The 17923-nt window shown below is 48.0% G+C and overlaps 1 protein-coding gene across 1 annotated transcript; it reads right to left on the bottom strand.

Annotated features, from left to right (window-relative positions):
* Nucleotides 1-8974: 8974 nt before the first annotated feature.
* On the bottom strand, nucleotides 8975-17923 carry C1R (complement C1r). Its single transcript, XM_006037032.3, has 11 exons — nucleotides 17800-17923; nucleotides 16692-16920; nucleotides 16287-16479; nucleotides 15935-16078; nucleotides 15570-15766; nucleotides 14187-14334; nucleotides 13989-14110; nucleotides 13434-13512; nucleotides 12869-13009; nucleotides 10523-10597; nucleotides 8975-10262 (listed from the first exon to the last, which is right to left on the bottom strand). Coding segments are annotated over exons 1-11 (2157 nt in total). The 5' UTR covers nucleotides 17802-17923; the 3' UTR covers nucleotides 8975-9435.

Below are 17923 nucleotides of genomic sequence, written 5' to 3'. Positions count from 1 at the left end.
CCTTACGAGAGATAAGAGAAGAGGGACAGGGAAAGATGCTGATGTGAAGAACTCAGACCTTGACCGAAGAATGACCGAAATGGACTTAAGGACGGCCCCAGGGAGGAGATTTAAGATGTAAATGAGACATGTATGTAAACCGTCATAGAACATGTACCTGCTAGACATATGTTGTAAGACGTAATACTTGGGCTGCCAATAATTACGCGACACGTTAGAATCTTTTGTTTATGTTAGCTATAAAAAGAAACCCCAGACTCTGTTTGGGGTCGACACGGATTTGAGCATTAAGCTCCCCTGTCGAACTTGTTTGCAAACAATAAATCTGAAATTGGACCCAGCCTGTGTGTGTGACTCTCTCCTAGAGGTGGATTGAACAAGCCTCCAGGGGCACGAAACTAGCCGTTTGTGCAACACCTACAGACAACCAGCAGAAGCCCCAAAGCATGGGATTTCTCTGGATCTCTTCCACACAGAGATCAAGCTTCCTTTCATCCACTTTATGGTAATGGAAAATATTTGAATCCACATAAGAGGAAGAAACGTTTTTTCTGTTGACACCGAGGTCAGGATTTGGACCAATGGCTTCAAGTTGCAGCGCAGTACGTGGATATGAGGAAACACTCTAACCTTGTTAGACCAGTGACAGTGGAACAGACTGCCTAGGGAAGTTGTGGAATCTCCAGCACTGGGGTTTCCAATAAGTGTTGGCAAAGGATGATCTAGGAGTAGCCATGCCTGGAGTTCTCTGTAGAGAGGGACCATTGGAAACCCAGGAGTTTCCCTCCCCCTATATTTCTAAGAGATAATGAAAGGAGTTCTGTAGTCTAGAGCAGGTGGATATTGGAAAGGATTATGCTCAGCAGCAGGAGCATGAAGCAGAGCTCCACAACCAGCTTAGTTATGAAAGAAGATTGAAGGAGCTGGGATTAGTTTATAATGGAGATGCAGAAAGGGGAGTTCTGATTCTCTAGCAGGAGGGTGTGATATTTAGTTACACTTTCTGTCCCCATGTTACAAACCAGAATGGAGACTGTTTGGTTTTTCCCAGGCTTCTGAGTTTTGCTGGTTGCCACTTGGGGCCAGGAAGGAATTTTTCCCCATCCTGTTGCTACACGTGCCAGAGTTGGGGGGTTTGTTTGTTTGTTTGTTTTTGGGGCGGTGGGGGGGAGGGTGTCTTCTTCAGAAGCACTGGGTGGTGGCTGCAGCCAAGGCTGGGGATTTTGACAGGGTTGTGTCAATGCTTCTGCTGGGAATAAAATTCAGAGGTTTCTGCCTAGAGTCTTTTCTCTCCCTCCATGCCAGATGAATTACCACATTTGGGATCCAGGAGTTTTACCCCATGGTCAGATTAGTACAAACTGTGGGGCTTTTGCCTTCCTCTGTAGCAGGAAGCATGGCCCTTTTTCTTGGATCTCTCAAGTTTAACAACCCTTGTAACAGTGCCCTCCATAAATACATCAAGGTCCATCTGGAAGCAATTTGGTTCCTTGCACAGGTTAGGAAAACAGCCTGCTACATATGGCTAGGATGGTGATGGAGCTAGGAGTTACTACTAGTGTTAAATAGCTACTGAGGGGTCAAAGATGGGCATGGTGCCCCAGCCCTGAGATTTGTCCCGGAAAAGGTCCTAAGAGACTTGTGAGATTAATTTAAATGGAGTGTAGGATGCAGAATCTTCATGAGAGACAGTCATAAATGGGTGTGAAGGGAAGGAAATCCAGGCAGCCAGGGATTTTGGAGATGAAGAGAAGACTGGGAGCATCTACATGAGATGCTACTGTGCAGTAGCATTGGGAGCACTAACCATGACAGCAATGGTACTGCACAGTAGTAATGAGCTACTGCGCAGCTTGTTGCTGTTGCGCAGTATCGTAAAAAAACCCAACCCAGAATGTGTGAGGATGGTACTGTGTAGTAACACCAGTTACTGAGAAGTCATTTAGTACTTGGTTATGCAAGTACTAAATGACTGCACAGTAACAACTGTACAGTCTGCCACTCGTGTAGTTACTGTGCAATTATCTGAGTGGTCGACAGTCTCATTAGTATGTGTGATGGATTTGGGGCTGCCTGTATTTACCTATGAAAGCTTTATATGTTTATCTGAGACTATGTCTACCAATTACATTATTGGGTACAAGCTGTGGCTCATGTTCACACCCATACCAAACAACCATCCACCATTATCCTTGTGTCCTAAGGCAAGTCCATTGCAAGTCCACAAAGTCTGTTCAGCTTCTGGCTATGTACCTATCTCATCTGCTGCCCACCTATGTATATGCCTAATGTACTATGTGGTTACATTGTAGTCATGAGCTTCAGGGATTGAATACTAGCTGTCCTTCAGCAGCAATCCCACAATTCCCTGTCCCTGTGTCTTCCAGCCCTTCTGTACCACTCTCCACCCTCGACTGCCCTGCAACTTGCTGATGCTATTTAATCCCCCTCTTCCGTGTTTAACTCCTTATGGTGCACTTACCCAGAATGATTAGCTCAGTCCAGAATAACCCCTCCATGGCTACTATCAGCATGATCTCCTGATGTACCTCTAGCTAACTGGAGAAGTGACAGGAGCCTGAACACAGCAAGCACCAGGACTTCAGACAGAATGTGGGGAACATCTACAGCAACAGAGTAATTCTCTAGCAACTTGCTCTGCTGGGCATTCACTGGGGCAGAATTCCCTGCTGTGAGTGCTCAAAGCACGAGAGGGAGAAGTGTGCAAGCCAACAGTCTGGTCATGCCTCCTGCTACATGGAGCTAGGCAAGGTGCTGGCGAATGCGTCACACACCAGACTTGTTACTATCATCTTTCTAATGACATTAAAGAAAGTTTTGGTGCCAAGGGACAGGGATTTGGTGCTTGGCTGGTACTTGGCCAATAAGGGCCAAGTGACAGTCTCACAGTATGACCTGAGCTTTTCTACTTGTCACTACAGGGCAGTATGACTTCAGGGCTGAGACAAAAAATTAAAACATGAGGCTTTTTCTATTACATTTTTATAACCAGTATAAATATAATGTTTATTGATTAAAATCTAGTAAAGTTTCACAAAAATTAAGTTATTAATGAGACTATGAATTACATGGCCCCTTTTGTTGAAAATGTGCTAATGAGGAAGCCACTTAAATATCTAGTGGTTATGTGTCTGTGCTAGTCTGTTCCCTCTGAAGCTATCCTGGAGAGACTGGGGGCAGGCAATGTGCTTTGGCAGAGCTCCCCTCAACTGGTGATAAACCAAAGAAGCCCTCAAAGAAAGAGTCCAAACAGTGCTTCTTCCCCTCCCCTGTGCTGGTTGCAGGGGGAGGGACAAGAGTCAAGTTTGAAAGTACTGTTCAAGGGGCAGGAACTTACACAGCTTATCAATATCCTTCTTCAGCATGCCTTGTTCTTGGCAGGTAATGTCTGCAGGTTTTTCAGGCAGCACCAGTTCTAGCTGGTTGGTTGGGCTACTTGGGAAGATAAACCTAGAGCAGTATGTATCACAGGGTTCGTCCACATTTTTTTTTGAGACACCCTGCTTTAGGGGCAGTCTGCCCTGCACTTGCCCACCACATGTTGATGTTTGGTGTATACAGAGTGCGGGAGGCTAGCCTGGTCTTATTACAATGAGCACCTGGATTGTGGCCCTGGCCTTATGAGCCAGTTGCATGGCTCTGTACCTTCCTTATACCATGTCCCATGCCTCACAGATGGCATCCTTACAGATGTTCTACCAATTGCCCCTCTCTGGACCTTCCAACCCCTCAGCCTCTCTCAGCTCCACTCTGGGCCCTCAGACCTCTTGGCTTCTCCACACAGCCCCTTCCTGGGCTGCCAGACCCCTCAGTCTCCCTCTCAGTCCCCCATAGGTTGCCATACCCTTCAGTTTCTCCTCTGGCCCTTCTCTGGGCCCTCAGACCTCTTGGTCTTGCACAACCACTCCTATGGCTACCAGGCTCCTCAGTCACCCTCCCAACCCCTCTCCAGGCTGCCAGCTCCTTCTATTCTCTTATCCTGGACCCTTTTAGTCCTCCATTTTCCCAGCCACTCTCCAGGCTCTCAGACCCGTCCAGTTCTGCACTCTATTCCCTGCCCTTCGCTGGGCCACTGGACCCCTCTGGTCCCACTATGCTTCATGGGCTGCACTCTATTCCCCAGCCCCCTCACTGGGCCGCTAGACCCATGTGGTCCTGGGTCTTTCCTGACCCCTCTCTGGGCCTCTGGACCCACGTGGTCCCAGTCTTCCCATACCAAGTACTTTTCTGTCTGGGTGTGCTCCCTTAGCTTTGCCCCATCCACAGGGTAACCCACAGGCAGTGGGAGCTGAGGCTTTCCAGTGCCCCATCCTTGCCTTTCCTTGGAGTGGCCCATGTGTGGCATTTCATGGAGGTTGCCCCACCCCAGGCAGCTCCACCATGCTAACCAGTCCCAGTAGGGTGCAGTTTCAGTTCTTACCCAGGAACAGTCTTCAGGCCTTCCTGATCTTACTCATCCCTCTGAGCTCCCCCTAGATGTCCTACACCCCTCCTGGGCTGCTAACAACCAGGGCTCCTGGCCCTGGCTCCATCTCTCATCTAAGTTCTCCATCTCTGGCCCCCAGCTCACTCCTAGACTCCTTTCCTTGATCCCTCCTCCTCAGATGGCCTAGCATCAGCCATTGTCATCCCAGGCTGCACGCCCCTTCACCCCTTCCTCTTGGCTGTGGCCACCCAAGGACCTTTGGGCTCTCCTAGGCTCTGGCCCTGACTTGGGCCAGTTGAGACTCCAGGTTCTCCCAGCTCTGGCAATCTCTGCTGTGGTCTCTTTCACCCTTCAGCCCTTCCTGGGCCCAGGCCCTGCCCAGGCCAGTTGAGATTCCCAGGGTCAGTTCTCCAGCTGACAGCTGGAGGCCCTTGTCTCTGTGGGTCCACCCTCTCAGGCCCTTCCATAGATCACTCCCTTTCTCTGGGCTCGGAGCCCTCTGTAGGTCTTCCCCAATGCAGCCCCTTCCTTCTCTGGGCTCGTGTGGACCCCTCAATAGGCCCTTGTACTGTGCACCACTCACTGGGTTCATCCAGATCCTCCACTAGGTCTCCCAAACACTCAGCCCCAATCTCAGGGCTCACCTGGCCCCTCAATAGGTGCACAGACTATCAGTTCCTCTCCCAGAGTTCACCTGACCTCTCACCAGGTCCCTGTGCACTCAGCCCCTCTCTCTCCAGGCTCATCTAGCCTCTCAACAGGCCCCAGGCACTCAGCCCCCTTCTCAGGGTTCTGGACCCCGTACTGGGACCCCCAGGAACCTCCTCCATCCCTTAGATCCTGCCCACACCTCCAGATGTTATTCTTCTTGCTGGCATTCAGGAGTGGCAGCCTTCCTGCTGGGTGATGTTCCTATGCTAGCTCCCAAGATGTTAGTGCCAGCTCGGCTCTTAGGGTCTGAGCTTCTATCCTGTCTAAATCCAGCCCTCCTCCAATCAGGTGACTCCCTTGATCAGGCCTAGCCTCACCTATCAGCCCCCTGTGTCACCTGACTCTGTAATTAGCCCTGACCCTCACCTGCTGGTGGCTCTACAGGTTGCCTGACCTCTTCAAGTGGCAAACACCCCAAGTACCCTTCCACAGCATGGTACTTGACAAGACCCTTCCAGTAATGTAACTAGCAGGGGGCGAGTGAGGCACCAGCCTGGGGCGCCAACTTAGAAGAAGTGCAAAAATAGCAGCCACTGCTCTGGCCACTACCACCTTCTCCGCCCTAGTTATACCTCTGGACCCTTCCATACTTTGTGGTCACAAGGCTTCTAGAAAACTCCCCAGCATACTCTGCGGGCCTGGACTGACACTTTTCTTTTCCATTCAGGCTCTTTAAAACAGGTCCATAGACACACCATTCTACTGACAGGTAAATTGCTGCCCACTGGAAACAAAAAACTCTTTAGGAACATACATAGTAAGAAGTACAGCAATAGGTTGCCATGATGTGATCTTCTGTTGCCTTGTTGAATAACCACATATTACCTGTGGGCCAGTGTTCTTGAAAATAAATGGGGACGACACAGCAAAAATTATGAAAGCTACATGCTGGGGCCTGGTAATATAGAAGTCATGTGGAGGGAGTCCATTCCTAATATCCTGTCGGGGAAAGGAATGAACGGAGTGTCTCAACACCCAACTGTACATACTTCCAGGACCTCCACCAGCCTCAACAAGCAAATGTCACCACAGAAGGCCCAAAGGAAGCAAATCAAGGCTGACATTGTGTCTGTAATACAGAGGAGAGTCATGTACTTCCAGGAGCTGCTGCAAGGAAAGCAGGGGCTGGAATGGGTTCAAGACAGATTCTAGCACAGGAAGAATGGGAGAAAGAGATCAAGGAGAGGGAGCAGGGCAAGGACCTCTGGCAGCACTTGTTTACAATGGTGGAGAAGAGATGCAAAACTTGGTGTTGACACTGGCCAAGAACTAGGATGAATCACTGCACCAGCTGGGGTATGAGTCAGCTTCTGGCAGTCAGTCACTGGCTGCTGCATTGACAGGAAGCTGACCCCACCACACCAAACAAACTTAAAAGCTGTAGGGCTTTGAAGTGAGGCCTATATGTGGTGAGCCCTAGTGGTTGTCTGTACAGGTCTCATAGTAAGTGTGTAGAGCAACCTGAACCCAGCACCATGCCCTAACTCTGGTCCTTCCTCCTGCTTTCTGTTTCTGTTCTCCTACTATTCATGCCTGGCTTCTGACCCTGGGTACCTCCTGACAAGGATTTGTCCTGGCTTCTGGCTCTGGACTCAGGTTCCTGACCCCAAGGCTAACCATTAGGCATGACTACCCACATCATAGTCATGACTAAAACAGGGCCAGACCTTGCATTACCCAAGGTACAGGAACAACACAGGAAGGTGTATATGCCCTTCTCTTCTCTGGTGTTGCTCACATATTTCAATAAGATACTGGAAGGTGTTCAAGTCCCCATTTCTTCAGCCTCTCCTGTATGATGCAAGTAGATCGCAGATGGTGCAGGATGTGGAAATGGCAGTCAACCCCTGGGACTTGAACAGCTTGGGTAATGGCAGAGGCCAAACAATGTAAGTCTGTATTGTGCTGTATCACGCATGCAAGAAGAGGCAGGCAGGGAAAGGAGAACAAGGCGAGGACAGGAGGGGAAGTACATTCTTCTCATGCACTTCAGCTGCCTCAGAAACAGCATGTTGGTTTCAGTTCAGTTTGCATCTGGTTTTGTTTAAACATGACTTTTAAAAAAACAAGTCCATTTACTGGTTGCTATTAAGGTTTCATGGCTCATGTTTGTCAGTTTATTAAAGTTTTTTTGTGGAACCACTTATCACTGCCCACCCACCTGTAATATAAAGGAAACTGGACATGCAAAACAATTATACTGAAATATAAAATAAAAGCAGGCAATCTACACAAGCCACTGAAACAGTATGCCATGACCACAAATTAGCTAGTGAAGAAAACTGCATGTAAAAACATCCATTTGTTGCCAGAAAAATAAATCAATGCTTTACTCACCAGAATCCATAAAATGCATCAGGGAAGGCACATCTTATGCACATCAGCAGACCCTTAACTTCTAGAGGTTAAAAAAATGATTACAAATAACTACAGTGGGCAATTATGAACCTTGTCATAAATTGGGACATGTTATGAGGTATCTCTTATCCTGCAGCATAACACATGCATTAGCTGGCATGAATATGAGCACAGATGGCATCCTTAATTACCCTCTCCTCCCCTGACCTGGACCAATATTGCCTATAAAGGTGCTGTATGGTGGTGTGATTCAGCTACAGAGTCCATCAGTGTTCTGCTTCAGCTCCATGTAATACCATTCACCTCTAGCATCAGTGACACCATACAGAGTGCTTCAGGCTACAACAATATGGCCAGAATTTAGAATAGTGACATCATGTGATTTTTGAAGGAAGTGCCACCTTGCCTTCAATCTTTCAAATGCCTATTTTACTACCATTCTGCAGCTTCTGGTAAAGTGACTAAATGTTCTGTGCAACCCATGTTGTCTGGGAGCTTAACAAGCAAATACAGGACAGGTGGTGTCCTGCACAATAAGGTTGGTACCAGAGTCCTATGGATGACTACTGTTACTGGGAAAGAATCAGGTCCCAGTTTGCAAAAGCACAAGCAGAAGGCCTGATCTCTTCAGAGCTCCAGTGTTGTGCACTTTGCCAGAGCCATCCACATTTGTCTGCACAAACCTGCCCCTCTGGTCTGCGAAACCCTGCAGAACAAAGCAGTATCCCTTGCAGTTAACATTTTCATTGGCTCCTTCAGGAAGGCAAATGATTGGTATGTGTATGCATCAGTGATGCCAAGGCCATTTGGAGACTCCTTTCCCTGATAGTCATCTTTTACTTCAGGCACATCCCTGATGCCATCCCTGACCATAGTATAACACTTCCACTGCCCCTAGTCTGACTGTTGATTTGCCACCCCCAAACTGTTTAGCCAGACAGGAGTAGCAACCTGTTTCTGCACTGGCACAAGTTACCCGAGTTATGTGCTGTGGTGCTAGAGTAATGGGTCAAGTTCCACACATAGGTCCATGAAGGTCTGAAGGTATTCTTGGTCAACCCAGTTTTTCAAGGTGATGTGATTCTACCATCTGGCGCTCATGATGACAGAGAGATTTTGAAGGACAGTGAAAGATGTGAAAGGAAATGAAAAGGAGTCACCTGTGCACAAAGAGGAGTTGGAAGAAGAAAGCAGGAAGAAAGTCTTTGGATGTGGCAAAGGAGAAAGAAAAAAGTATATGTGGAGATGAGTACATGTGTGTATGGGAACTCATCCTGGATCTGACTGGTTTTTTGTGGGGGAAATCTTGTATGGTCTGGAAGGAGGGAACAGGTTGGCAGAGGGTCACCCTGGAGCTCATGGCTGAGCCTATAAGCTCATTTGAGAACCTTCTTGGAAAAGGGTACTAGTTACTAAATACAGAGAATGGAGAAAAGCCAGTTAAATAAAAACATCTTGTTCTGGTAGCAGTGATTTTAATGTTGATAGAACCTGGGGATGCATACAAACTGCACTCAACTCCAAGTGCAGCAGCATCCAGAACAGGGTGCTACATTGCAAGCATCTTAAACAACAGTGTAACAGATTGCAGAAGTCTTATGACATTATCAAAATTTCAGGCAATTGAATGTTGGATTACCCAAGGCTTCCTGATGTTATCAAGGCTTACATTTGGAAGCTTTAGAATATCAGCAAGGCTTTAGTCAATAGCAGAGCACAATTATGAACCTTTGATAATGTCACCAAAATTCAGGCAATGATGCGGTGGCCTCAGAAATTTTTATGGTGTCTTCAAGGTTTCAGCCAATGGGACAGCAGTGTTGAGAAGATTTAATGACATCATCAAAGTTTCAACAAAGAATGTGCTGGTGTTAGGAAGTCTACATGATATTGCTAAGCTTTCAGACAGTTGCTGGCATTCAGAGTGTCTTCTCTCCTGTTATTTTTTTGATCCAGTCTAGGTAGTTGATGATCTTGGTGTAGAAGCCATAGCCCTTAGCACAGTCAATACCCCAAGAGACAATACCAGTAGCAATCCAGCGCTCACTTTCTGGATCCAGCACAGTGAAGACACTCCCACTGTCTCCCTGGCAAGTGTCTTTATTTGCAGAGGGTGAGCCAGCACAAAACATATTTTCAGAGAACACCATGGTCTTATTCATGGTCTTTTTGTTATTATTCTGCAACCATTGTTGACAGATTGTCCGGTCAGCCACCGGTAGTGCCACATATTTCAGATGGTCTGGAAGAATGTTCTTTTCCACTCCAAAGCCACTTACATACCCCATGTACCCTGTGGTGTAGAAGGTGTTGTTTTTAACATCTGGGAGGCAAATGGGCAACACGTCGCGCCCCAGCTTCACTGGCTCCTTCAGTTCAAGCAGTGCAATGTCCCCATCAAAATTGTGGCTGTTGCCAGGTTTGTAGCCTGGGTGCACAAATATCCTGCGGACAGGTCGGTTACCCAGCTTAAGGATCTCAGTCACATTCGTGTGTCCAAGGTACACCTCCTCATCCCCAGTCAGTAGAGCCTCGCCATCTCTCCCAATTGCCTCCATTCCATGTTCTTTGTTCTTGGGGTAGATGGTATGCGCGGCTGTCAGGATCCAGCGGTCACCCAGCAGAGCCCCACCCCCGAGGCCATGGATGAGTGTTTTTGCCTGCCATGGGAAGTTTCCTGGGTTTGCCCTGCTGCCACCAACGATCCGCTGGATTGAAGTGACAGGATTGTCTGGTTTCCCACACACTGTGAAATGGAAGAGAGGAACCAAAATGACTGCAAGTTTCTGTTCCTTGATCTGTCTTTCTCTTTGTACCATCACCTTCCCTGCTTCTGCTTTCTCTCATTCTCAGTCTGTCTCTTTCCCTTTCTCCCTCACTATCTAGTCCCCACATTATTATCTCTTCCACTTGTTCATCCCTTTCTCTGTCTGATATCTTGACTGTGTGGGGACCCTAAAGGCATATAGCTAAGTGCTGGATAAAGAGAGTGGTTTCCTAACTGACCTGGTAAACATGCTGGAATGTCCACATGGCCATCTTGGTTCTCCCAGGAACCCTGGGCAGAGCAGGTATAGGTATCTGTGAGAAGAGGCAAGAAAATAATTAGGCCAAGGCTACAGGGAGAGGTCATTCACAGTCAGGGCAGGCATCCCACTGGCATGCTGTGCTCAGCTCTGGGCCCATCAATCCAAGAAACAGATCAGCAAAAGCAGGGAGGGATGGTTCCTCTCTGTACCCTCTGGGAAGTCTCCACCTGAGTTACTTTGCTCAAATCTGAGTTTCTTAGCTCAAGAAAGATAGCAACTTTTGCTTCAAATAGAGCAAAACACATGCTGATGGGGACAGAGGGGCAGTGTATATGTGCTGTTTATGACTGGGTTTGACTTTGGCTCCAAGAAAGGGAGGGAGGTAGTGGGTTGGAGGCATGGCTTTTCACTTTGTGTCTGCACTTGTGCAGGGGGCAGGACAGGGTAAGCTAGTGCAACGCGCAGAAACAGCCATAAATGGGGTGTGGCAGTTTGCTGACATGCCTCATATAACTGCTTCTGCAACTGCAGAGGCAGGTTACCTTGCAGCAAGCTAGCTTGACATTTAATACCTAGTCACAGGACCTGCATCTTTTTACAGATATCTTTTTCATCAGGTGCTGAGGAGACCAGAAACTATTATTCCATGGCCTGGAATGCTACTAGCTGTGGAGAACCACAGACTGTTTGCTGATAGGGCTCTAAAGTGTCTTGAAAGGACTGAGATGCTGCCACCTTTCTACTCGAGCTGTAATGAATCCAGATGACATGCACTGCAATAGTACGGTCATACTCTGAAGACTGACATGCCAACTCTGGAAGAAAACTTGAGGGGCATGTGTTTATAGGTCTGTGCTGAAGTAAAACAGCATGATGTTTACATCAAAACTTTATATATTGATATGGGCAACAGCAATGAATTAGGGACGCCTGCATGAGGAGCAGCAGTGGCTTACATTTAACAAGTTTCTCATGAATATTTGGAATATCCATAATATTCTAAATGCTCGTTGCTATGCTGTGTCCTGTTTATCAAGTTTTGTGCCTACTACGTGTTTCATTAAGAAACTGCATGGTATTCTATCTTTGAAAATTGACTGGGAGTCATTACCACTCACTTATTAGGCCTTTAAGTACAATACATAATACATAATAGTTCCTCAGCATTCATCTTCCCCATTACATAGCCTATGCTTACTTTAATATCATTCAGTCACTAGATGTATCTAGTGCGGAACCGAGTTCCAAACTCAGGGTGTACCTTGGGAAATGGCCATGCACAGATCCAGGATTTCAGTGACAAGGGTGTGACTACCTCCCTTCAGGGGTGAGGCACATGCACAGTGAAGAGAGCTTATCTGAAGCGGGTATGGCCACAGCCCCTCACTGTGATCTTGGATGCCAAGGAGCTTCTCATGTGCCATGAGCACGGAGCAGTCCAGGACAGGCTCTGTCCAGAATATCTGCTTTAAAGCAGTCCAGAGCCTTCTGCTCTTCATTCTTCCCCTCTCTCCTCCCCTTTCCCACTGGTGAATTCAGCAGAGGGGAAAGGAGAAGATGGAAAGAGCCGTGGCAGTGCCAAGCCTTCAGAGCTTAATGAAAACAGGGGAAGCACATCAGCCTCTCCCCTTCTTTCCCCTATGAATTCAGGGGTGGTGGGGGGAGCAGAGGGGAGGAGGTAGAAAGAAGGGAGGGGAAGAGTGATGAACAGCAGGTCCTGGAGCTACTTAAAAGCAGGGACTCTGCATAGAGCTCACACTGACCAATGGTGAGCTCATAGAGCTCCCACCAGGAGCTGTGCTGAAGTGCCCGTGAGCTGTGAGAGTTCATTGTGCATGCAGGGCACAACCAAAGGGTACTGCTGCACAACCCCTGGATCCACCCCTGGAAACAGCCAATTTAAAATGGAACTTTGGGCTCCAGGTCTATAATGTTAGTTTATGTGATAAAATCCTCTTGTTCAAGAACCACGATCCCTTGATTCCACATGGATGGCGGGAAGAGATTCAAACAACTAGGCTCACCTGGCATGAAGGAATCACATGGAAATGGAATATGTGAAACCTCAAAGTGCCTGAGGAGAGATGTTGTTTGGAGAGTGAGAATGGGCTTGGAGAAAGCCACAAAAAAAGAACCCAGGAAACATTCTTCAGTATGGAGAGTCTGGGGACTTGTTTCATCAAGTGAACAGCTCAGAACATCATCAGTTAGAATACAGTACTAAGACTTGGAGCCCCAGTAAATGGATAGGAGTTGATGCTGACCTGGACCTGAGAAATTAAGGCAATATGGGATCTGATGGGATTTTCCAGTCAGAACTCACCGCTTCTGCCTTTGGTGACCAGGTGGTAATAAGGCTTCTTGCAGTGGTATGTGATTGCTGATTGGTATTCGTTGTTCCCAGGTTTGCTGACATAATTGAAATGCCCATTGTTTAGAAGTTTGGGGTCACCACAGTTCACAACTACAAAACAGAACCAGAAGAGGAGTCAGATGTAGCCACCTTGCTCATCACCAGAATGATATTGAGACCCCCATGGGGGACTCACAGAGTCCAAGGTGCAGGGGAGGGAAGGGAAATGGTCCATTTAGAAACAGTTCATTTTTTGGCCCAAAATTTCTCTTGTTAGGGGAAAAGGCTATTTTTTACTAAATAAATGTTAGTAAGAAGCATGTTGGCTGCATTATACCCTGAGGGTAGCATCACTTATGGAGTCCTACAGTGTGAGGGGGAACAGACATTTTCATGGTACTTATGATACCATCAGACTAATGTGAATGAGCTTCCATCTATGAAACTCAGCAAAAAGGACAAGGACTAAATTAGTCCAAGTGGATGAACCCTCAACTTGCCCTTCTGGAGAAGATAATTCAAGTTGTCGACTTACTTTCGCACTGTGGCATGGGTCGATGCCATGTCCCATCATCCTGGCAGACAGCAGTGAAGGATGCCAGCTTCTGGCCACCCTGCATGAAAAATAAAGTAGAACTAAGGGCCCCACATAATTTTGCATCTCTATTCCCAACTCCAAATCAAAGGGGAGATGCTTCTTGTTCATTACTGTTCAACTTTCCTCCTGATTTCCTCCAAAACCATGAACTGGATTCTCTTCACAGGTCTGCCATAGATACACCCAATCCCAGGAATGGTACAGGAGAGGAGTAAGTAACTCCTTCTACCTTTGGTCAGATTCCTGAGCTCAGAGCTGAGGCTTTTCATAGCCTTCCAGAAGGAAATCACTGCTTCCCAATTTTTCTTCAGACCTGTGCTGTCTAATCTCCTGACAAGGCCTGGTTTTATGAGAAAGGAAGGGAGTGATAGGTGTGGAGGGGGACAAGTTAAGAGAACAGAAATACCTGGAAGTGTGGTGAGGTCAACAGAAAAAAGAGAGACAGGAGAGGAGTGGAAAACAGATCAGGAGGAGTGGAGAAAGGGGTCTTACCTCTGTGAGTCTGTACCCTTTCTGGCAGCTAACAATGAAATAATCGCGAAATTGGTAGACGGGCTGCGGATTTTTGATGACTGTGAACTCATCCCATGGCACAGGCTGGGGGCACCGGATTCCTGTGGAGAAATGGGGTGGATGTTAGCAAAAAGCCTGCAGAGGCCTGAGGTAAGCTCAGGGCAAGGCATACCTTACTTTCTGAGCTATAGTGGATCTTCCAGCCACGACTGAACCCCGACTCATCCGTGAAGAACAAAATGTCCACTTCGTTGCTGTTCGTGTCAATGATGCCAGGTGACACCTTGCCACAGAACTCTTTAAGCAGTCTTCCTCCTGCTTGGACCTGGGAAGGAAAAGATGATTTACAGGGGCCAGAATCAGACCAACATACTCCTCCACCACAGAGTTTCCACTTCCTTCCCTGAGTCAGGCCAGACCAACAGGTCTGTTTGCTCCATCACTTGATCTTATAGGGCCTCTGTACACACCACAAAATTGGCCTTTGAAGTGGCTTAAATGCCGTTTTGCATTGCTTTAATGGTGCTGCTGTTTACACTCTTGGCAGCGTATTACTTGTTAAATGATGTTGGGACATAGCAAAAAAACACCTCTCAGGTGTTTTAGTTTGCTACCTAACAAAGTGCCACAGCCGCGGAGGGAAGCACCAAGCCCTGTGCAGCTCCGGGGCTATGCAGGCAGCCTGTATAGGCAGCCTGGTGGCAGACCATGCAAACAAGCTCCACTGAAGGAAAAAAAAAGCAGTGAGTCTGATCTTTTTTTTCTTTTCTCCCTGGAGCCTGCCTGCCTGCCTGCCTGAGCTGTGCAGGGGCCCAGTGCTTTCCTCCGCAGCTGCACGGTTGCGGGGGAGAAGGGGTGGATAAATCATTGGCTCTCTGACCCACCCAGCCTTATGTCCACCATCAGATCAGACCAGCTGGCTTGTCCAATCAGGTTTACCTGCTTCTCCCATCTTGGGTTCAGACCTACAATCCCATCTAATTATGAATCTAGGGAAGAGGCAAGAGCGTTAGCAGGTGAGAGGAGGTGAAAGGTTGGTGTGAAATGTGGGGGGTTTTGCCTTCCTCTGTAGTGGGGGATGTGGCCCTCTACCTAGGATCTCTTGAGCACGTATTAACAACCTTTTACAAAAGCAAGATATTGATGCCCTTGTCTCCTTGCAGGTTAGTGTGTTAAGTCTTGTGTTGTCTCAGGGTTGAAGGTAGTTTTATTAAGAGTTAGATTATAGATATGTATAGGATGGTATGGATATGATCCTGCCTCAGGCAGAGAATTAGACCTGAACAGGTCTCTTCCAGCCCTGCTTCTCTATGTTTTCTATGATTTCTGTGAAAAAAGCAAATGAGACCAGCACTGGTCCAGGAAGGCCTTGAATCCCCAGTGTTCAGGGCAGTGGAAATGAGAGGTCCTAGCAAATGGACTGAGGGAAACAGTTCTGCCCCAGAGCCTGGGTCATTCCTCCTTTGCTAATCTTTAATTCTTCCTCCCAGTGGTCCTGGCCCCATGGATGCTCCAGTGTGCCAGCAGAGCTGGAAAGAGACATTTGCCAATTTCTAGTACCTTGAGCTGGTCGTAGGGGCAATGGACCTGCTGGTGTTCATCAATATCAAAGGGCTCCAAGAACTTGAGGGTGATGCTCAGACCTTTGTCCAGGCGGATGCTGTATTTGCATTGCAGCTCTGCGGGATATGGCTCAGGGTACTCAGGGCTTGACAAGTATCCTGATGCCTCTGTGAACAGCTCATTGCTGCACTCCACTGGGGAAAGGGGAAAAGAGCCAGGGCTTCAGTGTGTACCAAGGGAGGCAATATGCGTCCTCTTCCCTTATTGCCTCTTAAGTCACTCCTCCCCCTCTCATCCTCACCAGCAGGCTCCTGCTCTCAGCCCTTTCTCTCTCTGCATTGATCTCCCCCTTTTCCATTCACCTTTGCAGGAGTGCTGATCTTTCTGGAGCTGGTAACCAGGATGGCAGGAGCAGAAGTAGCCACCAATGTAGTTGTGGCAGGTGTGCTGGCACTGAGGACCCTCTTCTTCCTTAATGGCATTACCATGGGTGCATTCATCCTGATCTAAGGAGAGAGCAGGTGCAGACATAAAGGCAAACAGCTCTGTATAAATGCCAAAGGCTCTAGATTCACAGGACTCTGAGTCGGGATCCTGTCCAGTACCTCAAACTGTTGTAGACTGGGACCAGGCCCCTCTTTATTCTTCCATCAGGGGATAGATGGTACCAGCCCTATGTGCTCCCTTTTTATTGTGTGGCTATCTCCTACTCACCCACTGCTTGGTAATAGGCCAAGAATCCTTTGTAGGGGATGAGGGTGCCATTCTCTTCATTGGAAAAGTCAGACTGGAACTTCAGCCTCATCTGGTTCCCCTTGGACACAAATTCCCTGGTTCCTGGGTGGTTGCCCTTGGCTGAGCCTGGCTGGCCACAGTACCGGCCCAGATCCTTCTTGTCTGCGGTGATCTATCCAGAGGAATGATGGGAAAGGGATATCATTAGAATTTGTGAGGTTCAGTCCACTCTGTGCACTGCCACTATCTGGTTAGTCTCTGCTCCTTGTATCACCATCCTTTTAACTCCCTCTGTTTCCTCTGTTAGACAGGTGAGGGGGCATCTCATTGCACCTGGAAGTCGCTAGTTTCTTCTCCCCATTCACACCACACCCCAGGTCTTACCTTGACGTAGTCATAGAAGCAGGACTCAGATGGCTCCAGGTCAAACTGCCAGAAGGTCAGCTTCACCACAAAGCCCTTTGGTACCACGATGTCCCAGCTGCTGATGTTGTTGTTAGGGTATGGCTTGGGATAACTGGGAGATGTGATCTCCCCAAACAGCTTTTTTGGGGTTTGACTGGAACTGATCACTCCAAAGAGGAGGGACTCCCACAGTAGAAATGGGAAAAGCCTGTAAACACAGCATACATGGGAAGGCGAGTTGTGGACTAGCCATAGAGCTGGGTTATTCACAACTGGAGTTGACTTCACAGGAGGCTGAGGAGCCCCCTAATGGCCCCATGGCTGAGCTGGCTCTAGGCACAAGACACCAGATGTTGATCCCTGGTCACTAAGAACCAAGGAAACCTATGAAGCATCAGAGATACAGAGGGGTGAATCAGGTACCAGCTGGGTGATATGCACCAAGCCAAGAAAATGGATCAGGCCAGGAACCAATTTCAGGGGAGACAACTTGGAACCGGGTCTCTTGGAACTGAGGGTGGGGTGAGGGAGGGTGCAAGAATTTCAGCCATAATGGCTCACATGGTTGCTCCTCCTCTTGACTCTAGGCCAACAGGTTGTTTTTGTATGTTGTCACCTAAGAGCTCGCCCAGCACAGCTCCCCAGGGTCCAAAGGTTGTGACCTCAGTTTAGTCATAGGAGAGCAATTCCACAGAGCCCCCAATTTAGCTCCATCTATTCAGTCGCATCTAGGTCCCTCAGCTACAAAGGAGACTTGCAGCACCGCCACTGAGAGAAGGAGAACAGCGTGAGCTCCAGATAGCACCCTCTCCCTCTCTACTGGACCCTAAGCTTGGTTCAAGAACTTGGGCAGATTCTTTGTTGCCTCCAACCCTCTTAGCACTCTGAGTTACTATGGGAGTGGGGCCACCAGCGCTCCTCTGACAGCCTCACTGCTCTACACCGTTGGGCCATTCCTAACATGAGCATTCACAACAGTAATGGGATGATGTGCATTTATCTCCTTCCTTCCCCAGAAAATCTAACCCTTTAGTCCTCTTCCTCACCAAGATGCCAGCCCAGCCCTCCCTAAATTGCCAGCACTCACATGGTCCTAGGCTTGTCTGATGTGTGTGTGTCTCTCCCTCTCTCCCCTCCAAATGTTCTAGCCAGACCTTGAGAGCTGTAACCAAATCGAAACTCTTAACTCAGATAGCAAGGTGGGGGGAGAC

This window comes from Alligator sinensis, unplaced genomic scaffold, assembly GCF_000455745.1.
Source record: "Alligator sinensis unplaced genomic scaffold, ASM45574v1 scaffold1800_1, whole genome shotgun sequence".
Taxonomy (NCBI): domain Eukaryota; kingdom Metazoa; phylum Chordata; order Crocodylia; family Alligatoridae; genus Alligator; species Alligator sinensis.
Note: the sequence above shows the minus strand (reverse complement) of the source record. Positions and strands in the feature narration are given on the sequence as shown.